The sequence below is a fragment of the Camelina sativa genome, chromosome 9, assembly GCF_030686135.1.
Source record: "Camelina sativa cultivar CO46 ecotype springtype chromosome 9, ASM3068613v1".
NCBI lineage: Eukaryota > Viridiplantae > Streptophyta > Magnoliopsida > Brassicales > Brassicaceae > Camelina > Camelina sativa.
Window position 1 is genome coordinate 922442 of NC_141888.1, and position 26382 is coordinate 948823.

Genomic DNA, 26382 nt, shown 5'->3' on the forward strand with positions numbered 1-26382 from the left:
CCGCTCCAACAGGTGTGTGAACAAGCTTGCAAGATCAACGCCTCCTCCAGGGGCTCCCGCACCTGGAACCCTAGCATCACCGGAAAAACCTGGAATCGACACCGCCAACACCGACTCCCTCAGCACCTACGGTCCTATCAGTACCCCCACCGGCCACACTCATGGACCCGTCCTACAAGCCCTGCGACTCACCGACACCCTCAACTGTCATACTTTGATCTACAGTATCACTAATCGTTGGGTCTTTGCCCCTACCATGACCACGTCTGCTTCCACGACCACGTCCGCGTCCCCAACCTGCAACAACAACACCTCTAACCATCTGCACTACCATGAACAGAAGGCTAAGCAAGCAAACTCAGCAGGACACAAAAACATAAATTCACCGTGGAATCACACTGTAGGCTCGAAGAGGATGTTCTAGGACTCCATGCCACACACAATTGACTAACTCACATAATCAATCAAAGCATGCAAATTCACAAAATCTACAGCACAAAGCCTAGTGAATCCAAACTTAGAACTGTAAGGGCTCAGATACCAAACTGAAACGACCGACCCATTTTTTTATTTATAATAATAATAATAATAATAACTAATAATAATAATAATCTAAACTAGTGGTCCCATACCCACTAGCCACTTAACCACAACCATACAACAACAGATAACATAAAACGATACCATTAAATCAATAAATATCCAATACTCAAATAACCAATATTAATTCATAACAATTAAACCAATAATCCAAACAACATGATTCAAAGAACCAGCAACCTAAACCACATTCTGAAGACTCAACTCTAGAAACCTAGGAAAGGCTAGACAACAACCAATCGAGTCACTAGAACATCCTCCTCTTCATTGCCTTGATTCCACGATCACACTTTGCCTTTACCTGCACCACAAACACAAATTGAGATGCATGATTATTTGATAAACACTCAGTGTGGCAATCCTCCCATCTACTGGGCTATACACACAAGCAACTGAGATACCAATGTCCAAAACAATCAACAATCAAGACATACAAACCAGGGAAACAAGCATCGTTTTCGCTGGAAGGGAGGTGTCGACCAAACCAGCCAAGTGTCGACCAACACTGGCTATTGGTGTCGATCGCCATCACCCTACAGTGTCGATCGATGCTGCTCCATGGTTTTGACCGCCACCCTCCTGGTGTCGATCGACACTGACTCCGCAGACGCGATCTGAATCGAAGCCGAGAGTCGAATCTCGCTTCTCATCATCTCCATTCCGTCCAAAACTTGACCAAAAGCCATATGAATCCGTAGAAACCCTATAACAACCATAACAAGTAATAAAAAAACACCACAACATCACCAAACAAGCAAGACAAAGGAACTCTCAGACTTAGATCAGCCATTGTCATGCACTCACCTCTTTTACAGGAAGATTCTGACCCAAAATGACGAATCCAACACCCAAGCAATCCTCCTAACATGTCTCCAGCCCTGGATCTTCACTCCAACAGAATAATCTCCAAGGAAAAGCACCAAAACTCCAAAATCTCCCAAGAACGCTCTTTTCTCTCTTTTTTACTCTGTTTCTCTCTGAAAGCAGCGACAAAACAACTTTTCCCCAAACCTTTTTCATCCACTTTCCGCTTAAATAGCCCGGTTATAAGGTTTTCCTTAAACCAAACCGACCCAAATCGACAATTAAGTCGAACTGATCGAAACAGAAATTGATGGTGTTGACTGACTACATTTATATTTTAGTATATAGAATTTATAGAGAAATAGCTGAATACATATTTCAATTTAAGAGAGAACAACATGTATATTTAAAATTACAATTTGATTAGCTTGAAGTTCCTGTCATATATTTATACTTATAGTAATTTAAAATTTTTATATTCAAACCAAAAAATCAGTTCTTTATTCACATTAAATTTATTTTTATGATTTTTTCACATATTTTATTAACTTACATATTCTATCAAATATTTTTGTAACTCTCATATTTATAATCATATCCATATTTTAAGGCGCTAAATTTTAATTCTTTGCAATTATTTATTTGTGCTTATGTTATTTTTCACCTCCATAGTTTTTATAGCATTCTAATCAATGATTAATGACAATTAAAAATAGAATAAATAATAAAAGATATTAATATTTAATTATTGCATTTATGTAATTCTTATATACATTATGTAAGAGTTCAACATATGTTATTATGTTTATAAGAAGTTCAACATGTGTGTATGATATATATATGTAAGATAGGATATATATATATATATATATAAGATATTTCTGTTTTAAAATATGATGAAATATTTAACTTTTCTATCATCTAAATTGTTCTTAATTTTCTTTTGGATACTATATATATATATGATATTTCTGTTTTAAAATATGATGAAATATTTAACTTTTCTATCATCTAAATTATTCTTAATTTTCTTTTGGATACTAGTAGGGGTGTCAAATTGGGTCAAGATTAATGAGCCAACTCAATTCAACTCAAAATTTTGACCCTAATGAGTTGATGGGTTAAATAAGTTGTTGATTAAATGAGTTCATGAGTCAAATGACTTTGGATATAATGAGTTTATGAGTCAACCACTAACCCATCATTTCTTCATTATCAACCTAATATTATCAACATCATCATCATAATACCAACATCATCATACTATCATCATCATCATTCTACCATCATCATATCAACATCATCATACTATCATCATCATCATAATACCAACATCATCATCGTCATACCATCATCATATCAACATCATCATACTATCATCATCATCAACATTGTCATACTATCATCATCATCATCATACTTCCATAATCATATTAACATCACCATCATCATATCAACATATATATCATAGTCAATAGCATGATGTCATCATCATCATCATCTTATAATTTTATATTTAATATTAATTAATTTATATTGTAATTAATTATAATTATTTTATATTAAATATTAATTAATTTATATTATAGTGGGTCAACTCAATTATTCATCTAACTCATTTAACTAATATCATATTAGTACTACATATATATTATTCCTATATTATGAATATAAAGATGTATAGTTTTATTTTCAATTCTACTTGTCATCTTTAAGATATATCACGTACGTTCTATTTTGTTTTTATTTTTTATTCATTTTAAGATAAATAATTCACATGAAATTATTATGTAATTATTTTTCAATTTCAATTCACTTATTAATATTATTCTTATCATATACCATTTATCAGTATATAGTTAATTAATATATATATTAATTTATTAAAACCAAATTATCGTGAATTGTAAATATATATAAGTTAGGTTCTGGTCTCTCTTATACTGGTATAATTGAATCACTTTCTATATAATTTTTATATATGACTTCATTAATCATCTTGAAAAAGCGTCTTTAGTTTTCGATTAATCATCTCGAATAATATTTATTTTCATAATAAATCTAAATAATAGGTAAGTTTTCTTGCATTTGTTTGACAGTGGAAAAACTATTGAAAGAAGTAAAAAAGCTATAAAACCATAATTGAGAGAATTTTTTTAAAAACTTTTGTACAAATTTTAAAAGATACTTATTTAAAAGAATATTTAATTAATATAAATTATTAAATAATCAATTTATTCAGTAAGTTATTAATCTCCTTTAAAAGGAACTAAATTTTGTTATATTAATTTTAAATCCACAAGACGCGTGAGACATTATCTAGTTTCATAATAAATGTAACTAACGTCTTCAACAACATTTTCTCTAATTATCTTATGGAGTTCCTCATCACCATATATCTGGTGGGACGAGCTATTGCCCTAAACTGCCAATTACTTATTGGCCTCTTTTTCAATCTCTTCTACTCCTTAAACCTTATTACCCTTGCAACACCTTTTTCAGCCCTTCTCTTATTACTACAAGTACTCTTTTCCTTAAGGGATAAAAAGCTTCTCCACTTTCTGTCAAATTTTGCATTTCCCCGAAGTTCTGCTGAATCAAATTTGTGGCTTCTGATTTTACGATATAACACCATTGTAAAATATCCATTTTCTTTCAATGCTCATAAACTTTCAATGTATCCTTTATCGCTTGCTATTATTATCGCTAGCCAATCATCTATACAATGTATCCCTTATCTAGAATACTTTCAATGTATAAACTTCTGAGGTTTTGGCTTACTTGCTAGCCAATCATCTATATAATATCTAATTAGCTCATCCGCTGCTTGATTATTTTTTGGTTCCTGGTGGCCCTGAAACAAAACAAATTACTTACCATTACTCATGGGATAACTAATGGGATATTATTCAACTAACAATAAAATATAGCTACTTACTCTTGTATTGATGGGCATAGTTGATTGTAATATTATTATGCTTCGTCAGGATCTCAGAGACACTTTCTTCGATCAAACTTGTATACCCCACACAAATATTGATCGAGACTACTTCCCCAGTGAAGCCCTCATCTCTCATTCCATGGCAAAACATCTCATAAAAGTCTGAAGTTGGCAGTTCGTGTGGTATTGGAGAATTTTCATGATCTCACCATACATTGGTGGGATCTTTATTTGTATGTTTACCTCCTTTCCCCCACCATATGATCTGGAGGAGAAATTTTGGTTTAGGAAATAAACTGAAATTATGATATAGATGCTAGCAGTAAGTAAAGAATCACCTTGTACTTAGCAGTGTTTTCTCATAATGTGAATACAAACCGATAACACCTCCTTATTATTGTATGTATTCTAGATAAAATGATAAGAATACTTTTGTTTTATTTATAACGTTCACGGCCTGAATTAAATCCCCTATATATTAATAGATGAACATTTTTGGCAAAAAAGCTGAGGTGTCAGCATCACATAGCTCAGGACACTCTTTCCTTTATTTGTCATCAGCTTTTAAAAATATTTACATTTATTTACCATTGTATTTTTCCAAAAATACAATTAACACCCAAAATTAAATTTTTATATTATCTTTCTAACTTAATTATATCCTTTAATTATATTTTCATAAAATCTTTAAAATGAATTTTAAGAATCCTTTGTTCATATGATATAATAATATAAAATTGATATCTTTTATATATTAATAGAGGAACATTTTGGCAAAAAAGCTGAGGTGTCAACATTACAGAGCTCAGGGTACTCTTTCCTTTATTTATCATCAGCTTTTAAAAATATTTACATTTATTTACCATTGTATTTTTCCAAAATTATATTTTCATAAAATCTTTAAAATGAATTTTAAGAACTATTTGTTCATATGATATAATAATATAAAAATGATATTATAATAACTCTCACGTGATAAATTTAATTATTATACAATTTTTTTTATAAATATATACTACACAATTGAATTTTAAATATTTCAATTACCCATAAATATAATAGATTTTGTAAATAAAAATTACAGTAAGAACATTAAATAAATATTTTATAGTGCGGGTTGTTACCTAGTATAGATATATTTCCAATATGGTTAGTTGTAGTAAATTTCTTTATTAAAATATCAAATATTATTTCTAACCATGTTTGTTTAAGTTTATTTATATAGTAAAGTATATGCTATGGTTAAGATAATTAAACGATAACTAAATTAGGATCCGTGCTATAGCACGGATTGAAATTCATTTTATTTATATTGTAATTTTTATATAAAATATAATTTATGTGATTGTTCTTAAAATTTTTGGATAAAATATTATGTAATAAAATCGTATGCTAAATATGATGGCTTGAGAAAAGACATTTATTTTGTAAGTTTTATATTGTTAATAATTCTATATAAGTACCCGTGCTATAACACTGGTTAAATTTTATTTTATACAAAAGTTTGCATATTTATTGTTTTAAAATAAAATTTTACTATATTTTATAAGTTTATGTATGTGAAGTTATTTCAACAATATATACTCTACAGAAACATAATTTTGTAAATTTGGTTTTTAAAAAGTGAGTTATTATATTATGAGTGATTTAATATATTATTACACTTTTTGTTTTAATATAGTGATATTGACATTGCCATAACAAATCAATTTAGAGTGTTTATAGTTTCTAACTTTTATATCAAGTTTTAATATTTTAAAATATTTCAAAATAAATTATTTAAAGTTTATTATATTATATAAAATTATGAAATTCAACAAAAAAATATGAAATTGAATTTAAATATTCAAATTTTGACCTGTTACTCAGTAATTTTTTTAATTCAATAGATATTATTTTTAAAGAATAATATTACTAAAGCTTGAATATTTTATAGATTGAACAATTTATATTTGTTTTTAAAAATTCAACTTATGGTATATCCAAAAATAAAATATTTTTAATTATAATAAATTATATGATAATTTATTTGTTTCACAAAATAGACTCATATATAAAAATGAGTGGTGAAGTATAATGATAATTAACAAATTAATACGTTAAGTTAGATATCAAAATATTTTAATATGGATGAATAATTTACTAAAGGAAATTAATATGGTAAGTTAGATGATATCAAATGATTATTTAGAATATTCTCTTTAAGATTTTTGGAAATAAATTAAAGTTGCACTCATTATTTAACTTGTAGCCAATTAATTTATAATGTATTTGTAACCAACTTATTAAAATTATATAGTTTACCAAACAATATTGTGTACTTCTCTTTTATCATAAAGGGGATCATTTTTTATTTATAACGCTTGCCGGCTTACTCAAATATAAAAAATAATTATGCATAGTAAATTTTCTTTTGAAAAACATCTAAATTATCTTAAACCATGCTTTATTTATCTTTTTATTGTGTGGAGGGAGATTAAGGCGGATAGGGATTACACAAGAAAAAATTGGAACTATGTGAGAATTTTTTTAAATAGAAGATTCAACTGAAGAGGGTTACAAATAAAACATACTCATCTTGCGAGAGTTACAAAACGATGTTTTTTTTTTAAGCTTTTGTAAGGAATAAGAAAAATGAATAGTAATTATGTTTTATTTGTAATGTCTGAATCAAATATGATTTTTTCCCCAATACAATTAACTATATAAAACATCTAATATTTGAAAAAACATAATTTTTTTAATCAATTAGCAATGATAATATTTTTATAAACATAATCATACTTTTATTTTTATTTTATTTTCATTGTTTAGACAAACTAAACTTTTTTTTATATATCAATTTTATTTATGTATATGTGATGTATATAAAACAAATAACCGATAATTATTATTTTTATTTATAACTCACCTAGCTGAATCAATTTTGTAATTTTTGCCTTATTTGGAATTTTTTTATTTTCGTGTTCCAACTTACGTAATTGTAAATAGTATTACCATCAGATACAGTCAACTGTTTCTCTTAAATTTCATATCAGCAAATTTAATTTATTTTATTTTGTTTGTCACATTTTTTAACACACAGCCAATGAGAGAGCCTTGTTCATCATCGTCTTCTCGATAAAATAGATCTGCTCACCATTTTCTCCGCCATAGCCAAAAAAAAAAAAAGGGAAAGAGAAGTTTTGAAATCGAAGAAGAAGATGAACGGTAACCGAGCAGAAGCCGAACGTCTTCTCGGAATCGCAGAGAAGCTTCTGGAGTCACGAGATCTGAACGGTTCAAAAGAGTTTGCAATCTTAGCTCAAGAGACAGAGCCTCTCCTCGAAGGCACCGATCAAATACTCGCCGTCGTCGACGTCTTGCTCTCATCCGCGTCACAGAATCTCGTCAAAAACCAACCTAACTGGTACGAGATCCTCCAGATCGAAGATCCAGAACAGTCTTCAGCGGACAACGATCTAATCAAGAAGCAATACCGCCGTCTCGCTCTTCTCCTCCACCCTGACAAAAACCGTTTCCCATTCGCCGATCAAGCTTTCAAATTCGTGCTCGATGCATGGGAAGTCCTGTCAACACCTTCAAAGAAATCTCAATTCGATCGAGATTTGAATCTCATCTTCACCAAAGTAGATCTCAATAATCAGGGGAGGAAGAAGAAAACAACAGTCAATGAGAAGATGGCTACGTTTTGGACGGCGTGTCCGTACTGTTACAGTCTCCATGAGTATCCTAGGGTTTATCAAGAGTACTGTATCAGATGCCAAAACTGCCAAAGAGCGTTTCACGCCGCGAGTATCCCTCAGCTGCCTCCGTTGATTCCTGGGAAAGATGAGTATTATTGTTGTTGGGGTTTTTTTCCGATGGGATTTATTGGTGGTAAAGGAGGTGAAGCCGCCGCCATTGCTAACGGAGTAGATGCAGCCAAGTTCCCTAATTGGATGCCTCCGGTCTTCTCATCCGGCGGCGTTTCAGCTACTCCTCCTAATGGTAATAATGGTGGCGGATACGCGACGCCAGCACCGGTTGCTCATCCTTCGTCTTCTCAGGTTAACTTTGGTGGATGGTCAGGTGGTGCGGGGAAGAGAGATAATGAGGCGATGAGGAGTAACAACAATGTTGGAGTTAATTCAGATGGAACGCCGAAGAAGAGAGGACGAGGAAGGCCCAAGAAGAATCCGGTTCACTGATCTCTCTTCAAAGGCAAGTTTTTTTTTTCCTCCTAAGGCAGGCAAGGAAGAAGATTAGGATCAGTGTTTGTTGTTTTAGCGTAATCTTTGTTAGTTAATGTAACTTTTATTTTGCAGTTGTTTTTATTTTTGCCATTTTTCTCTGTGTTTTGTTGTTGTTACTCGTCATTTTGTATCATAATTTAGCTTTGAAACATTTTCGTTTTTGGGTAAATTTTGCGAATTCATTATTTTCCCTTCATCTACTTTCTTAATTCAGAAAACAAATTATTATTGTGCAAATTTGGAAAATTCACTCTTTTCCATTCTCGTAAACTTCACATGGTGGATGGGTTCACATAGAGATGTCAAAATTCAGACTTGAGAGCACAATAGTAACGACATAAGGTGTCAAAGATACAACTATGAAAGGCAAGAACTACAAAATTTAGTCTCTTCTTATAATAAGTAAAGGTAAACGGGTCTAGTTCCTTTTACGAGTCTATAAGTGCAAGCGAAAGACAATTTGTAAGAACTCTACTTCCTGGCGATATTGAGATCAATGTGTACATAAGCAAGAGAAGCCACAAAGACGAAGAAGAAAGCCGATACAAGCATGAATGGTTCCGCAAGCATGTATATTGGTTTGAATGTATAGTACACCTGCGGAAAACAGTCCCATATATGTCAAGCAGTTTTATAGCATTTTACCAAAAAGAATGAATTTGGCTCATCATATATCTAAATTTCTAAATCTGTTTAAAACCTAGCTGTAAGTTTGAAGGTCTTAATGGTTACCTGGAAAGGTACGTTGTGAGTGGGAACTACATTATCCTTTTGCAACACAACCACGGTTCTTCCCACGATGTCAAGGTATGAGTATTTGACCTGAGACAAATACCATTATAGATACATGTTGTGTACTAGGTACTAACTATAGTTTATAAATGCAATCTGCGTGGCTGATTAGGTACCTGTAACTCTTGATTGACTGTAAAGGGCAAAACGGCAGAAGGGTCTTTTGATCCTTCAGGAAGCACGACCTGAAAAGAAATTTCCCTCTGTTAAGTGAAATTTGCTTACAACAGAACAGAAAGAAATAACAATTAGTAGAAAATGCTAAACCCACTTTGATAGTCAACTTGTTAACAATAGTTTCGACGAGCGGGCACCCAAACGTAAAGTTCAAATAACGTCTGCCATCAGATGCTTCAAAGAGATAGTCTTCCAATGGAACTCGATAGCCGATAATAAAAGTTGCTCTCCACCCTCCAAATAATGGGTAGCGGGGTTCAAACTCAAGTTCTGACTGCAAACACCAAATTTGTTTTATAAGAATTCAGAGACTTAAAAGTGAACATTATCAGATCACTCTTTTTTGATGTATACGCCTCTAAGCAACATACTGTTGTAAATTATAGCCTTGGAAGAGTTTCTTAGGGAACAAATATCAGTGTCTAAATGGCCACAGATAACGAAAAGAAGGCAAGCCAACCATACCTTTCTAAACCCTGTACGCAAATGTGAAGTGGAGATGTTTCCTATGTCATCCCTGTAGTAGACAGAATTCACTCTGGGAGGTAGTACTGCAAGGAGCGCATTGAAAGAGGATGCACCACTGACGGACCGTTTCGATTGATAATCAACCCTGCCAAAATTAAGATTTAAGGAAAACATTTCAGGGACGCAGTATATGTACGAGGACAACATCTCCATTAAGCTCTTTCACCACAAAGGAAAATAGCTCATTAACAAGACAATTTTACTTCAATAACAGAGAAAACTTGTCTGCAGTAATGGAAAATGGCACCTTAAAAATTAGCTCAAACACAAACAGAAATTCTGCAACATCTCATCTATAAACATAAATTTCCAGAGGCACCTCATGCATAAAATAAGTCATTAGGCCCATTACATACCTTGAGAAAACATCTTTATGCCGCGCTCCCCCATGAGTCAACCTATAATGTTCTGTTATCTGAAGGCTACCCCAGTGTGAAATCTCAATTTCACGCACAAGCTCCTCAACAACGGCAAACGGACTGTTATTCTCAAAGTGAATGATGACAGGTGCGTAAGAGTATGAAGCACGATTCTCATATGGTCCATATTTTATCTCTTTGCCAGCCCGGTTAGCAGGTTCAATGCTAGTGAACGACTCAACTCTAGTACTAGGTGTCTTAACAAAAGTTGTCTGTTGTTTAACATGATACGGTGACAAAATCACTGCACTGTCATGGTAGTAAACCAACTGAGATTCTGACTGGGTTATCTCCACTGGGAAAGGTTCCAACGAATGAGTCAATATGTATAGCACCTCAAGTGAAACAGTTTCACCCGGACCTAAGGGGCTAATAAACGTAACACGGTAGTATCCAGTGTCATTTGGTGCATCAGGTTGTTCAGTTGGTTTTACATCTAAAGGCAAATAGGTTTTCTTTTTCTTCTTGCCAGTAATTGCCAGGGCTTGGACCATAGCTAAATTCTTGATCTGAGTAGGTGAGAACGCAAGAAGCATTTCTGCAGCAGGATTTTTCCCAATATTTTCGACCTAACAAGGAAACCAAACAAAAAAAACCGTCACCTTTTAACAGAAAAAACGCAAGGATGATGAAGGAGAAAAGGGAAAATAACAGGTGAACTGTCACAGCGAATCAAAGCCATTAAGTTCCAACCTTTACTAAAAATTTTAACTACACTCAACTAAGTAACTAACAATGAGTGAAAGAAAAAATAAAGAAGCTGAAATAGCATATAACATATCAAGAAAGGCTTTAATTCCTAGTTCCAGTTCCGAACCTTCTAGTGTATTTTCAATAGGAATAACAACTGTAAATTTGATTAGAAATACCTTGAGAGTCAAGAAGGCCTTCACGATATGTGAGCTTAAATCAATCTGTAGACAAAAACAAAACACAAAGGAGGAGCATTTCAGAATCAAAACTTAAGTTTCAAAAGCTTCTATCATTAAACTTTCAGATTACTGAAACTAAACGTATAACTGATGAAAATTCACACCTAAAGAGTCACATGATTTAGTTAATGTACATATGAACTATGAAGCCTCTATCACTGAACTTTCAGATTACTGAAACTAAACGAATATCTGATAAAAAATCACACCTAAAGAGTCACATGATTTAGTTAATGTACATATGAACTATGAAGCCTCTATCACTGAACTTTCAGATTACTGAAACTAAACGAATATCTGATAAAAAATCACACCTAAAGAGTCACATGATTTAGTTAATGTATATATGAACTATGAAGCCTCTATCACTGAACTTTCAGATTACTGAAACTAAACGAATATCTTATAAAAAATCACACCTAAAGAGTCACATGATTTAGTTAATGTACATATGAACTATGAAGCCTCTATCACTGAACTTTCAGATTACTGAAACTAAACGAATATCTTATAAAAAATCACACCTAAAGAGTCACATGATTTAGTTAATGTACATATGAACTATGAAGCCTCTATCACTGAACTTTCAGATTACTGAAACTAAACGAATATCTGATAAAAAATCACACCTAAAGAGTCACATGATTTAGTTAATGTACATATGAACTATGAAGCCTCTATCACTGAACTTTCAGATTACTGAAACTAAACGAATATCTTATAAAAAATCACACCTAAAGAGTCACATGATTTAGTTAATGTACATGCCATATGAAGTATGAAGCCTATAGATGATCAACCGTGAAGTGACCAAATCACACAGTATTTCTATAAACCAAGCATAGATCGGAGAAACAGTAATCCCAAAGGAACCTTCATTAACTTGAATTACCATAAGAAACGGATCCTTTAAAATTTATGAATTTTGCTACAGATGATAGATCGGAGAATCTTACCCTTCGCTCGGCATTTACGATCTGGAGATCCTGAGCGGAAGAAAATGCGGAAATAGATAAGAATACAGCTACGACGACCGCGAAGATCCCGATACGAGCAGCCATTGTCGTCACTGCACAAAGAAACAAAACTCAATCAACGAAAGAGCTCGGAGGAGATGGCGAATTGATAGGGTTTGCAAGATCAGAAGAGGAGAGAGAGAGTTACTGACCAATTGAAGACAGAGACAGAGAGATCGGGATTTGTAAAGGCAGATACCGACGGCGGAAGAAACGTCGTCCGGCGAAGTGAGAATGATCCGGTCAACTACAAAGTCTCAGTCTCTCTCACTTCTCTCGTGATTTAGGGATTAGTCTTTACGAACTTTTCTTCCTCAGAACCCAAACAATAAAGACGTTGTCGTTTTGAGATTTAAAATTAATGGGCCGTAAGAAAAATCACTATAACTTTTATTGGGCCGTAAGAATTATCATCAACGGCTAGATCTCCGACACGTGTACCGTTTCGAGCGGTTCCGATGTTACTGAACAATTTGCCGCCATTCAAATTCGTTTGTCGACCTAACTTTGTTGTGTCTTCTCTCGCCGCTTTTAAATTTTCTCCGGTCGCCTGACTTTAGTGTTCTGATTCGAACAAATACGATAATTAGTTTGTCTATTGAAGAGTTTTTTAAAACCAAAATCTAATTTCGGAATTTGTGTTGAGTGACATCTTCCATGGCAATCGATTGTTTTGTACTCGGTAATATTTTAAATTGTCTTCTTTCAGTTTTGCTTCTTCTTTATGTTTCACGATATCGGAATAAGAGTGGTGTTCTCATCGTTGTGGTGTTGTTAGGTGCTGGACAAGAGATTGGAAAGAGCTGCGTAGTGGTGACGATTAATGGTAAAAGGATAATGTTTGATTGTGGGATGCATATGGGCTGCGATGATCACAATCGATACCCAGATTTTTCTCTCCTCTCTAAATCCGGTGATTTTGATAACGCCATCTCATGTATCATCATCACTCATTTGTACTGATTCTTCAAACCTTGAATGTGTCCCCTCAAGTAGTTTTCTTAGTTTTTGTGGGATCCTATGGGTTTTAATTGTGTTTGTTTTTGAGTGATTGATAGTCATATGGATCATGTTGGAGCGCTTCCTTACTTCACGGAGGTTTGTGGGTATAATGGGCCAATTTATATGTCGGTGAGTAATATCGTCCTCAAGGTGTTCGATGAAATGTTTGAGTGAATTTTTTTTCTCAAGGTAAAGAAATTTACATTGTCTTGTCTCTCTTTGTAGTATCCCACAAAGGCTTTGTCTCCATTAATGCTTGAGGACTACCGAAGAGTAATGGTGGATAGAAGAGGCGAAGAGGAGCTATTCACCACTACCCATATCACAAACTGCATGAAAAAAGGTATTTGAAATATTGGATTTAATTCATTTTAAGGTCTTTGTGTATGAACTTGTTTCATCTGGTTGATGAATGTGTGACTTACTTCATAAATCCAGATGCAGTTTCTATAACTTGGCTTTCTTTTTTTCTTTTTTTTATGTAGTAATCGCAATAGATTTGAAGCAAACAATTCAGGTTGATGAAGATCTTCAAATCCGTGCCTATTACGCAGGGCATGTAAGACATTCGTTCTGGTTTTAGAGAACTTCTTTGGACTTCCTTCTAAGTTTGTTATGTTTAGAGTTTCTGCATTTCTTAAAGCTTTATTTTGTAATGATCATAAGGTCCTTGGAGCAGTGATGGTTTATGCAAAAGTGGGAGATGCAGCAATTGTGTACACTGGCGATTACAATATGACAACAGATAGACATCTAGGAGCAGCTAAAATTGACAGACTCCAGTTGGATCTTCTCATATCAGAGTATGGAAAACAAATACAAACTTGTTTGCTGGTATTTTTCAGCAAACTTACAAAGAACTAGTATGTATTCCTGATGTATGTTTGACTATGCGTTTTAGGTCCACATATGCAACTACCATTCGCGGCTCAAAATATCCCCGGGAGAGAGAGTTTCTTCAAGCTGTATGTCTACTTGTAGATATAAACACATGGTTTCTAAATTTGTTTTTAAATGGTTTTTGATTATAATTCCGGCATCACTTTTGGCTTGTTCCTGATCAAAATACTAAACTAGCCCTTTAGGAAAGGCTTAAACTTTTGTTTGGTAATTGTCTGATATCTCAGAAAACTCTTCCAGGTTCATAAATGTGTTGCTGGCGGCGGGAAGGCACTGATTCCTTCATTTGCTCTTGGAAGGGCTCAGGTCTGTCTTCTTACAGAATAGGCTCCCTGTGATAGCTTTGAAACAGTCAGTTAGTTAAACTTGCCTGTGCTTCTCTTATGTCTCATTGACAATTGCGTTTTCTTGTTCAGGAACTCTGCATGCTGCTTGATGATTACTGGGAGCGTATGAATATAAAGGTTCCAATTTACTTCTCATCAGGTCTGTTTAATCACCACCAATCCTCATTTGAAATCAATTCTGTAGATAAGTCAGCTCAACAAAGTCGTGATTTTATTTTATAAATAGTGATCTCTGTCTATCTTCTGAAGATTGCTGTCTCTAAAGATCAATTTGTATCTTTCCAGGTCTGACCATCCAAGCAAATATGTATTACAAAATGCTCATCAGCTGGACAAGCCAGAACGTTAAAGAAAAGCACAATACACATAACCCATTTGATTTTAAGAATGGTATGCGATCTAACATTTGCAAATAACTTTAGAACGTTGAAGATAATATTTATATCAAATGGACCCAAAACTTTACAGTGCTTGAAAAATAAAGATAACAAACTAGTGGTTCTGTACTTGATCAATACCATCCTTTGCGTCCTTTGTTTTTTTCTTATCAACTACCTTAGTTCTGCAACTCTGCTTGCTGTCTAACTACTACCTTAACATTCTGCAGTTAAAGATTTTGATCGGTCTCTTATACATGCGCCTGGGCCATGTGTTCTCTTTGCAACACCTGGTATGCTTTGTGCTGGCTTCAGTCCTCACACAGATGCAAAAGGAATAATGGATCTCACAAAGTTTCTTTCCCCAAAGAACGTTGTACTCGTGCACGGCGAAAAACCCAGCATGATGATTCTTAAGGATAAGATAACCTCAGAGCTTGACATCCCCTGTTTCGTTCCCGCCAATGGTGAAACAGTTTCAGTAGCTTCAACCACTTTTGTAAAAGCAAACGCTTCTGATATGTTCCTTAAAAGCTGCTCCAGCCCGAATTTCAAATTCTCAAACTCTACTCAGCTCCGTGTTACAGACCAGAGAACTACAGACGGGGTTTTGGTAAGAGAGAAGAGCAAAAAGGCAAAGATTGTTCACCAAGATGAAGTCTCTGAGTTGTTACATGAGAAAAACCATGTGGTCTCTTTAGCTTATTGTTTTCCAGTGAAAGCTAAGGGAGAATCAGATAATGATGCTGATCTGATCAAACAATTGTCTGCAAAGATCTTGAAGACAGTGTCTGGTGCTGAGATCCATGAATCTGAAGACTGTTTGCAGGTTGGATCTTTCAAGGGGTCTTTGTGTCTGAAAGAGAAGTGTATGCATCGAACAGAGATAAGCAGTTGTAGTGAAGCTGTGTTCTTGTGTTGTAACTGGTCTGTTGCAGATTTAGAGCTTGGCTGGGAAATCATCAGTGTAATGAAACTAATAAATCTAGATAACACCTGTAAGGTCAAAGGTGATTTATTGTAATAATGATGTTAATGTTAAATATTAATTAATCTTGTTTTAATTAGATTCAACAGTAATTGTTTTAATTTTAAAACAATCTTTTTAAAACTGTCCGCCATGGCTTAATAAGCGTTTTCTAGAGAGAGAGAAGAAACTCAATCCTCTTCGTTGGTTCCGTATCAGAAGATAACTGATGTCATCGACTTCTTCAGACTCCACGGCGGCGCGTGATCAACATGCGCCACTACTCCGCCCGCGTCGCGAAGGCTCTTCTCCTTCATCAGCCAGACCTACAGCTCTCGCCGTTCTATTGGGACGGATCACCGGCCACCGTGCACCGTCGATGCTTGTGAGAGAGACGGCGGCGCGTGCTCTGGAGGAGAGACGAATTGATTGGGGTTACTCGAAACCTGTAGTTGCTGCTGATATACTCTGGAACGTTGCTCTTGTGCTTGCGTCGGCGGTTATGCTTGTCGGTACCGTCGAAGAAAGACCTAACGAGCCGATCAGGGTTTGGATCTGTGGGTATGGGTTACAGTGTTTGATCCATGTGGTTTTGGTTTGGTCTGAGTATTGGAGGAGAAACACGACGCGTAGAGCTAGGGATTTGGAGTCTGGAGATAGTGCCGCCGCCGATCATGAAGATCACAGTGAGTATGAAGAAGAAGACAGTGACAATTCAACAACTTACAGGTTTGATTGACTAATCTCAATTTCATGAATTTATGAAGATGAAATTGATGTTTTTTTTTGTCGTTATGTGATTGAATTTGCCATTGGGATGATGGATTTGTTGTTAATCAGTTTTGCTAAAAGATGTGAGTCTATAAACACTGTGGTATCATTCGTATGGTGGATCATTGGATTCTACTGGGTTGTTGGAGGTGGTGATAAGCTTTTAGGAGAAGCTCCTAATCTTTACTGGTATATCAGATTCTCTCCTAATCTCTAAGCTCATTCAATTTACAAGAATTATTGTTTCAGTGTGATCCAAATCTTTCCGGGCTTTTGCAGGTTGTCGGTGACTTTTCTGGCGATTGACGTCTTCTTCGCCATTTTCTGTATTGTTTTGGCTTGCCTTGTTGGGATAGCTCTCTGCTGCTGTCTTCCCTGCATCATCGCTCTTCTCTACGCCGTTGCAGGAACGGTATGAACATGAACATGGATAGCCTCTCATCAATCTTTGTTGACTTTAAAGACTTACAAACGCCTTTTCTTGTGGCTTATACAGGAAGGAGTATCAGAGGCTGAGCTCGGTGTTCTTCCCCTTTACAAATTTAAGGCTTTCCATACCAACGAGAAGAACATTGCCGGACCTGGCAAAATGGTTCCTATACCGACCAAAGGACTATGCTTAGCAACTGAAAGAACACTGCTTGCTGAGGATGCGGTAAAGCCAATTTACTATGACAACAGTTTTGTTACATACAAACTTTGCTTTTTTGGAGTTTCATAGGTTTCTTCTACTTGATTTTTCTTGACAGGACTGTTGCATATGTCTGAGCTCATACGAGGATGGTGCAGAGCTTCATGCTCTTCCTTGCAACCACCATTTTCATTCGAACTGTATTGTGAAATGGCTTAAGATGAGAGCAACATGCCCTCTCTGCAAATACAACATTCTTAAAGGAACGACTGACGAATCTTGAAGACAAAACCCAACTAAGAAGAGAGAGTATTATTCTGCACATATGGATACAGAATCCATTTTCTCAATTAAAACACTTCTGTATATATTTATATAACTATCAAAATCATGTATCTTTTGTTAAAAGCATCCATTTTTAAATGTAAAAGATGACAATTTACAAATGCCCTTTACTATATTTGCCCATATTTGAGAATACAACAGCTGCTGATGATGCCTATAGTTCAAATCATAAGTTCAAGAACAGCTCACTTCATTGTCTCATTGTTTGCTGCAATCTACATCACTTACTGCTGTTGCAAGCCCTCTTTTCTGCATATCGAGAAGCAAATCCGAAGCAGCGGTCATGTTTCCCTCCTTTTCATAACCTCTAATCAGTAGATCAAAAACAGCCAAATCAGGGCATATTCCAATTCTCAACATTTCATCGAAAACTTGTTTAGCCTCGACCATCAATCCCTTGCTAGCTAACCCATAAATCAATGTTGTATAGGTTAACAAATCAAGCTCGAGACCTTCTTGAACCATTTTGGATTTTAACTTAAACGCATCCACCAAATTCCCTTGCTTACACAAACCAGCTATCCAAGAAGTGTACATGAACTTATCCGGAACAAGTCCAGCCTCTGAAATTTTGCAAAACAATCTCTCAACTTCTACAAAGTCTCCTTCCTTGCACAAAGCATCAATAAGCACCGTGTACATAACATCATTAGCTTTCTCAATACAGAAATAAGCTACAGCTTCATGTAGTTGTCCATTCTTTGCAATCCCATCAATCATAGTTGAAAGAGCTACAACATCTGGCTCAAAGCCTCTCTCAACTAATTTGTGGTACATGTCAACTGCAGCCTTCATGCGCCCGGATTTAAAATATGCATTCATCATTGTAGTAAAAATCATCATATCAGGAACAAAACCACCTTTCTCCATACCTTCTACAATATCAGTTGCCTCCTTTAGTTTACCATTACTGCAAAGGCCTGATATGATTACGCCATAAGCTGCTATATCAAGTCTCATCCCTTGATTGAGCATTTTGGCCAGAAACTTCATGGCATTATCCGAATCTCCTTTCTGGAAATACCCATCGATAACCGTAGTGTATACAAGAGAGTTTGGCTCGACTCTATCCTCGAGCATCTGCAAATACATTTCCTCAGCTCTCTGCATTTTCCCTTTCTTGCAGAAACCATCTATTAAAGCAGTATAAGTAACAACATTCAGAGACATCCGAACGCGTCTCATTTCTTCGTATAACGAAACCACAACCTCCAAGTCACCAGCTTTACAGTACCCATCAATCAAACAAGTGAAAGTAACCACATTTGGAGACAAAGCATCTCTCTTCATACAGTTAAAACTCTTCAAAGCCAACTTTAACTCCCCGGATTTGCAGAACGTGTCAATCCAAGTACTATAAGTAACAACATTGGGTGAACAACACTTGAACATAACACCCATATACACAAAAACCTCATCTAACATCTTCATCTTGCTAAACCCATTAAACAGAGAATTAAAACTAACTACGTCAGGCTTGCAGATAAACCCATGAGAGGCTCTTAACCTCTCTAATACCAAACAAGCACTTCTGATATCGCCATTTCTACAATACCCATCAATGAGAGAGTTATAAGATATAACATCTGGTTCACACCCGTATCGAGGCATCGAGTGGACTATATCTTGAGCGAATTGAACTTGCCCTAATCTACAAACAAAGGATACGACCGAATTGAAATAAGAACGATGAGGAGTGTAGCCTCTGGAGACTAAGTAAGCTAAAAATTTGAGAGAGAGAACGCCGCAATTGGAATTGATGAGCTGATGAATATGCTTGTTGCAGGTGAATGGGTCTGGAAAATTTGAAGATTTTCTCAGCCGAGAGATAAATTGAAGAGCTTCTCTGACCATTCATGGGCATGGGATTCTTCAGACGACTCGAAAGGTAACAACTTTGAAAAGATTGATAACATTAAAATCAAAAATCCAACGGAGAAGGCTTAAACCCTAAAGAAGCGACCATGGTTGATAGGGTTCTAAACGCCACTGTTACGGTAAAATACTCTTTCTTAGCGAGAGACTTCTGCACACAGAGCAGGTCACAGCCCAATAGAAGAAAGAAGATAATCAGTAAAAGCCCATTCTGAAGCTCACTCTGAAGCCCACTCTGCAACGGTAACAAACACATCCTAAGTTCAAGATTTGAGATAGCAACCAAAAGAATCAATCACACTTTTTTAGTGATTGAATTGTATTAAATTCGTTTTAAGTAATAACATACGTTGATTGAGTAAACTGGACGAATTAGCCTCAGCTATATTGTTCATCAAACTAAAGAAAGCTATAAAACCATAATTGAGGGGAAAAATTTATAATTTTTGTACAAATTTTGAAAAATACTTATTTTAAAAAATACTTATGTAATATAAACTATTAAATAATCAATTTCTTCAATAATTTACTAGACTTCTTTAAAAGTATATAATTATATTTTGTTATATTTATTTTAAACCCACGCGACGCGTGAGATATTATCTAGTTTCATAATAAATATAATTAAATGTAATTAACCTCTTCAACAACGTTTTCTCTAACTATCTTATAGAATTTATTATCTCCATATATCTGGTGAGCTATTGTCCAAAAATGGCAATTACCATCCCCTTTAACATCTTTTTCATGTCTGTTTTACCCCTTCAGGCCTAGAAATATAACCTGCATTTGACTCATGAGGACGTGACTTGTAGTGAGGACATATTATATGGTTAATAATGAAAATTCTAAAGAATGGTCCGTTGGTAGATTTACTTTTCAAATCTGATAGTTTTTTTTTGGCTAATTAGCTATAGTTTTAAACACTTGCATATAAAGTCACATGGTCCATGGTCCATGGTCCTTTTATATCCTAGAAGACCCATTGGAGAAAATACAAGACATACAGTAGTAGGAAATGTGAATCTTTTCTTTAAATTGTTATAGTGACTATTGTTGATTGATATAAAACATATATCTTCATAAAATATCATTTTGTCCACAAATTCATTAATTATTTTATTTTACTTAGTTATAGACCCAAAAATATTTAGTAAGAAAACTGTTATAAAATCTCTTACAGAATTAATATATATCTCGTAGGCATGAATTAAAAAAATGGATTTGTGTGTGACGCAAATTAATGAATCGCTCTCGTCGCTTGACTGTGACTGTGACTTCATTACTTACACACAAAATCAGGACTATAACCATATTTAATTATTTTTAGGGAAAACGTCCTATTTCCCCCTCGGAACTATCATATCGTATTAAATCCACACCGAAGTTTGACCTTGTTCTATAGCTCCTTCGAGCTTAAGTCGTCCACCTATTTCTACCCGAATTCGTAATTCTATTGCTATTTCTCCAATTTTTTTGGTTTAAACGGTTTACTAACAAACCGACACAAATCTGGTATGTAACCAATTTTTCAAACCAGACAACATTAAAAATTTGACCCGACCCGTAAACAATATGTCTAACATATTTTTCTTCACCCGGTTTTTGAAACTAAAAAAAAATTACTATTTTGTGAATTTTGATTTCAAAATTACAAAAGTACATTGGAAAATCATTGCAATTAACCAAAAATCATTTCAATTGAGATTTGATAATCTGTCGATAAGGATGAACCAATCTAGTGTCGTCGATGTTACCCACGTCTTTCGTTTTCAGATTTTTTTTTTCTGGGCAAATTTTAAGATTTTTGTTCATCGGTCAATTTTCATAGCAATTTGAATCATCTCTTTGATTCCTTGATTCCATTCTACGCCGTGAATCACTTCCATGACCATTCCTTATCCATCCATTACACACCTAAAGAAATCAAGACTCATGATTTTGACCTAATTCCATAAAACAATCGAAACTACATTAAAAAAAAACCCAGACCTGGTCATCATTATTATCATCGTCATTGTCGTGAAGACAAGAAGAGTGAAGACCACACAAAGACTCTTTGATCTTCTCCGCTTCACCACCACTAGAAGACGACAGAGGAGATTAAGCCACATCGATATCATCATCTCCTCTCACCACAGACGAGCCACAACATGATTTGCTCCGCCCAGATCCCATCTTCTTCTCAAAACAGCAAACTTTATGCTAAAATCACATCATTGCCAATTTGCCACAAGACCCAAAAGTTTTTCCCCAGTCTTCTTCTATCTAATAACCCACATAATCGAAATCCTCAATTCAAAATCCAAAGGATTAGTCTACCTTGGCTGACGAGAGATTAATGAGTTTTATGCAAAGGTTTCTCAATTGTTTTTAAGCTTTATTTTTTTGTGGTTAAATTTTCAGCTTTCTTCATCCGGTTTGATGGGTTTAATTTTAAAATCGGGTTGAAATAAGATTTAATCCGGTTAATAGGATTTATTAGTTAGTTAAGCAAATATTAAACCAATTATAAACCGTATAAACCAAATTTATGGAGAATTAGATGAGAAGTTTTAATCCGAAGAGAAAATAGCAATAGAACTATGGATTCGGGTAGAAATAGGTGGACGACTTAAGTTCGAAGGAGCTATAGAACGAGGTCAAAGTTCGGTGTGGATCTAATACGATATGATAGTTCCGAGGGAGAAATAGGACGTTTTCCCTTATTTTTACTCATAAAAACCTCTTTTAAATCCTTTTGTTTTTTTGTCTCCCCCAACCAAAAAAGAGAAGTTGCTAATTTTCTCACTTGCTTCCTGTATCTCAAAGCAATTAAGCGCCGGTGAAAGAAGCCGAATTCAAACCCTAACCCCCTTTTGCTCTCCTCCTCCTCAGATTCTTCTTGACGATTCAGTGTTGTTTGCGCTTCTTTATTTCTACATTTTGCTTTTTTTCGATCTGAGAATGTGCTGATTTAGGTATCTGCGTTTCCTTTTGTGTTCTTGATTTGACTTCTCTGGTGGATTTTGGGACTCATTGGTTGCGATTTTTGATTTGTAGAGTTGGTTTATAGATCGGGATTAAAAAAGAAATAATGGAGGAAGGTGGATATGCGGCGTTTGAGGTTAACAATGGAGGACGACCAACGGCGAGTGAGTTTGGTACGACGGCGAGATCTTCTTCGCCGTCATTGACTATGTCTTCTTCTTTCCGCGAAGGAAGTGGAGGAGGAAGTAGGGGTTTATCTCGGCGGAGGTCAATGAAGCCCAGTTTTGACGCGGATAATGAGTTCATTACTTTACTCCATGGCTCAGATCCGGTTAAAATTGAGCTTAATAGGCTTGAGAACGATGTCAGAGGTACTCTATCACACTCGATCTGTTTCTTACTGTTGGTTGGTTTCAAGTTTCCCGTTGACATTTTTTGGTTTTTGTAATTTGATAAAATTTGGGGGGTTTTTAATCTTTGTCATTAACGTGCATGAGTGTCACTTGTTGGTTTTGAAACTTTGACTTTGTGGGGTGCAGATAAAGATCGGGAATTATCTGAATCCCAAGCTGAGATCAAAGCTTTGAGGTTGTCTGAACGGCAGAGAGAGAAGGCTGTTGAAGAGGTTAGTTTTGATTATATATGGATTGACAAGATGAAGCAATTCATTGAATTGGAGTTCTATTCCCTAATCAACTTAGTTTTCCACATTTACAGGACATTGTGATTATTATGTCTTGACAAATATGTGAAACACAATTTGAGTTTCTAGATTGCCTTCAGTAAAACTGTTACATTTGTCTATTAGTTTCTGCAGTTAATTTGTCATTTCCCTATCCTTTTCACCATATTCTTGAAACCTTGTCTCTAGAAGATGTGTTATGAATTGGCTCTCAATATTGTTATAGCTAGATTTTGATATGCTTTGTGAGAAAAAATTTTGTTCGTGTTTGCAAAAAATTATGTGTGTATGAAGCTTATATATTCAATGTCACAGAAATCATCTTTTTTATTCATCTTTGTATACGCTGACGCTCTACTTGTTTAATTTGATTGCTTAAGCTTACCGAAGAGTTGGGAAAGATGTCGGAGAAGCTCAAACTAACTGAAAACCTTCTTGACAGTAAAGTATGTTTGCAATGTATCCTCTGTTGCTTTTTATTATCTCAATTTTTTTTTCTTCTTTCTGGATTATGTATTTGATGTTATCACATGTTGTCACAGAACCTTGAAATCAAGAAAATTAATGAAGAAAAAAGGGCTTCCATGGCAGCTCAATTTGCTGCAGAAGCTACTCTTCGAAGGGTTCATGCTGCTCAAAAGGATGACGATATGCCTCCTATTGAAGCCATTCTCGCCCCTTTAGAGGCTGAACTCAAGCTGGCGAGACATGAAGTATTTTTCTTCTGTTCAACCAAATATATATCGTATATCTTGGCTTATTGAGTCGTTTTTAAAATGGGGAATCCGGTTTTGCATGTTTTTAAATTGTAGATCGTTAAACTTCAAGATGATAACAGAGCATTGGACCGCCTAACTAAATCGAAGGAAGCAGCTTTGCTTGATGCTGAAAGAACCGTTCAGTCTGCTCTTGCCAAGGCTTCAATGGTTGATGACCTCCAGAATAAAAACCAAGAGTTAATGAAACAGATAGAAATTTGTCAGGTATAACTTTCACCTCTTTTAAGCAGCAGTACTCTAAATTCCTGGATCTCTCTCCTTCGTTTTCTTGAGCCTGACTTGTTTATCAATTGCTTAAATTAGGAAGAGAACAGAATTTTGGACAGAATGCACAGACAAAAGGTGGCAGAAGTTGAAAAGTTTACCCAGACTGTGCGAGAGCTTGAAGAAGCTGTTCTTGCTGGTGGTGCAGCTGCAAATGCTGTGAGGGATTACCAGAGGAAGTTCCAAGAAATGAATGTAATAATTAACTTACACGTATAGTGCCTCAGTAGCCTATTGCTACCCTTGTACTTAAAAATTCAATTCATGTGCTAATCATAGCAATGGCCATTAATCCTGTGCTTAGGAAGAGAGGAGAGTCCTTGATCGGGAACTCGCTCGTGCCAAAGTAAGTGCAAGCAGGGTTGCAACTGTAGTGGCAAATGAGTGGAAAGATGGTAGCGACAAAGTGATGCCTGTTAAGCAATGGCTCGAAGAACGAAGATTTTTGCAGGTTTTTCTTGAAATTTTCTTTTTGGGCTTCTGTTGCTGCTTTGAGTTGTGATTCATATTCACCGAAACCCGTAACTTGAGTAAGTACATTCTTTGACCACTTTCCTGTTCTTTTTTCCACAGGGAGAAATGCAACAACTACGTGACAAACTTGCCATAGCTGATCGAGCTGCAAAATCTGAAGCTCAGCTGAAGGTAAGAGAACCTTAGTTAGGACTTAGGATCCATATCTTTAGTTTTCCTTATGTCCAAGGCTTTAATTTGAATTGCTGCTTTTGCCGTTTTCAGGAGAAATTTCAACTGCGGCTTAGAGTCTTAGAAGAGAGTTTAAGAGGGCCTCCAAGCGGTGGAAACCGGTCGACACCTGAGGGAAGAAGTATTAGCAACGGGCCGTCCCGAAGACAATCCATTGGCGGAGCTGATATTATTCCAAAACTGACATCGAATGGATTTTTCTCAAAGAGAACACCGAGTTCTCAGTTTAGATCTTTGAATGCTAGTACAAGTACAATATTGAAGCATGCTAAAGGAACATCCAGATCATTTGACGGAGGCAGCAGATCTTTAGATGGGAGTAAACTACTAACAAACGAACCCAGATCAAAGTTTCCAGTGAACCAGTCTTCTGAAGGAAAAAGTGGAGACGAGTCACCTAATTCAACAAAACAAGGAGAATCGGACAAAGCAGCAGCGAATAACGATAGTGTCCCAGGAGTATTACATGATTTGCTTCAAAAGGAGGTGGTAACTTTAAGGAAAGCTTCTCACGATAAAGATCAAAGCCTTAGAGATAAAGACGAAGCTATTGAGGTCAGTCATTAGTTTTACACTTTTACAGGAAACGATTTGCTTCTATTTATTTATATTCTCTGATTGAAATACTCTGTCTTGTGTTTGCTTTAGATGTTGGCGAAGAAGGTTGAAACACTAACAAAGGCGATGGAAGTGGAAGCAAAGAAGATGAGGAGAGAAGTAGCTGCAATGGAGAAAGAGGTTTCCGCTATGCGTGTGGATAACAAAGGATCAGATAGTAGAACGAGACGTCCCTCTACTAACGCAAAAGGAGCTTCAACAACAGCACAGTTGCTTTCTGGAAGGTACTTGACATTTCTTATTATAATGATCCAATATAATGATTATAAGTTACATTACTCTTTTAACTTTACAGTTGAATGTTTTGTTTGCATAATCGGTGTCTTAGCAGAGGCTCAGGACGAATGGGGATGACGAGGAGTACCCAGTGATCAAAGAAGTCGATTCCACGAGCAAAAGAATATGAATCTCAATCAGTGGTTAATAGATTGAAGGAATGATAAAAAGCATACAAATGTAGAAATCCAATATGGGAAGGTTTGTGTGCTTCTCTAACATAGTAAGATTTCAAGGTAAAAAAAAAACACGGGAGAGAAACACTGATTTCAGTTTTATGGCTAACTTTTGTGCTGGTGATGTTTATTGGTTTTCTTATATATATAGATAAAGAGTTAGGCTTGTGTTTTAGTTACCCTTTTCAGCCTAAGTATGTATGTGTTATTTAAATCTTATTCTGGCTTTTGCTTAGTGTGACTGTTGCAAATC

At 35.3% G+C, this 26382-nt stretch overlaps 5 protein-coding genes and 1 pseudogene across 7 annotated transcripts; 4 read left to right on the plus strand and 2 right to left on the minus strand.

Moving 5' to 3' along the window:
• Positions 1–7366: 7366 nt before the first annotated feature.
• LOC104710101 (uncharacterized) lies at positions 7367–8749 on the plus strand. Its single transcript, XM_010426642.3, has one exon. The coding sequence runs from the start codon at positions 7549–7551 to the stop codon at positions 8533–8535; it is 987 nt and encodes a 328-aa protein (XP_010424944.1). The 5' UTR covers positions 7367–7548; the 3' UTR covers positions 8536–8749.
• A 68-nt stretch (positions 8750–8817) lies between these two features.
• Positions 8818–12798, minus strand: LOC104710102 (dolichyl-diphosphooligosaccharide--protein glycosyltransferase subunit 1B). The gene is made up of 9 exons (XM_010426643.3): positions 12597–12798; positions 12385–12497; positions 11366–11410; positions 10434–11065; positions 10015–10162; positions 9644–9823; positions 9489–9557; positions 9313–9402; positions 8818–9177 (listed from the first exon to the last, which is right to left on the minus strand). Exons 2-9 carry the CDS (start codon positions 12487–12489, stop codon positions 9052–9054), a joined length of 1395 nt encoding a protein of 464 aa, XP_010424945.2. The 5' UTR covers positions 12490–12497; positions 12597–12798; the 3' UTR covers positions 8818–9051.
• Positions 12799–12953: 155 nt separating this feature from the next.
• On the plus strand, positions 12954–16137 carry LOC104714881 (cleavage and polyadenylation specificity factor subunit 3-II). Its single transcript, XM_019229826.2, has 11 exons — positions 12954–13126; positions 13223–13400; positions 13503–13575; positions 13672–13789; positions 13932–14005; positions 14113–14249; positions 14348–14411; positions 14587–14652; positions 14763–14832; positions 14979–15083; positions 15301–16137. Exons 1-11 carry the CDS (start codon positions 13102–13104, stop codon positions 16092–16094), a joined length of 1704 nt encoding a protein of 567 aa, XP_019085371.2. The 5' UTR covers positions 12954–13101; the 3' UTR covers positions 16095–16137.
• LOC147937542 (E3 ubiquitin protein ligase RIE1-like) lies at positions 16125–17885 on the plus strand. Its single transcript, XM_087466895.1, has 5 exons — positions 16125–16766; positions 16878–16997; positions 17088–17220; positions 17305–17463; positions 17558–17885. The coding sequence occupies exons 1-5, from the start codon at positions 16267–16269 to the stop codon at positions 17720–17722; spliced, it is 1077 nt and encodes a 358-aa protein (XP_087323021.1). The 5' UTR covers positions 16125–16266; the 3' UTR covers positions 17723–17885.
• On the minus strand, positions 17781–19638 carry LOC104710103 (pentatricopeptide repeat-containing protein At2g01740 pseudogene; annotated as a pseudogene). Its single transcript, XR_015566728.1, has one exon. The product of XR_015566728.1 is annotated as a pentatricopeptide repeat-containing protein At2g01740 pseudogene (transcript).
• Positions 19639–22216: 2578 nt separating this feature from the next.
• On the plus strand, positions 22217–26364 carry LOC104710104 (microtubule-associated protein 70-3). Of its 2 annotated transcripts, none has more exons than XM_010426645.2 (12): positions 22217–22619; positions 22702–23000; positions 23169–23254; positions 23692–23757; positions 23854–24024; positions 24124–24294; positions 24394–24549; positions 24659–24805; positions 24928–24999; positions 25093–25614; positions 25708–25901; positions 26006–26364. In XM_010426645.2, the coding sequence occupies exons 2-12, from the start codon at positions 22736–22738 to the stop codon at positions 26046–26048; spliced, it is 1893 nt and encodes a 630-aa protein (XP_010424947.1). In that variant the 5' UTR covers positions 22217–22619; positions 22702–22735; the 3' UTR covers positions 26049–26364. The 2 variants fall into 2 exon arrangements, with proteins under 2 accessions (XP_010424947.1, XP_010424948.1); XM_010426646.2 differs by having other exon boundaries at positions 26009–26364.
• The last annotated feature ends 18 nt before the right edge of the window (positions 26365–26382 follow it).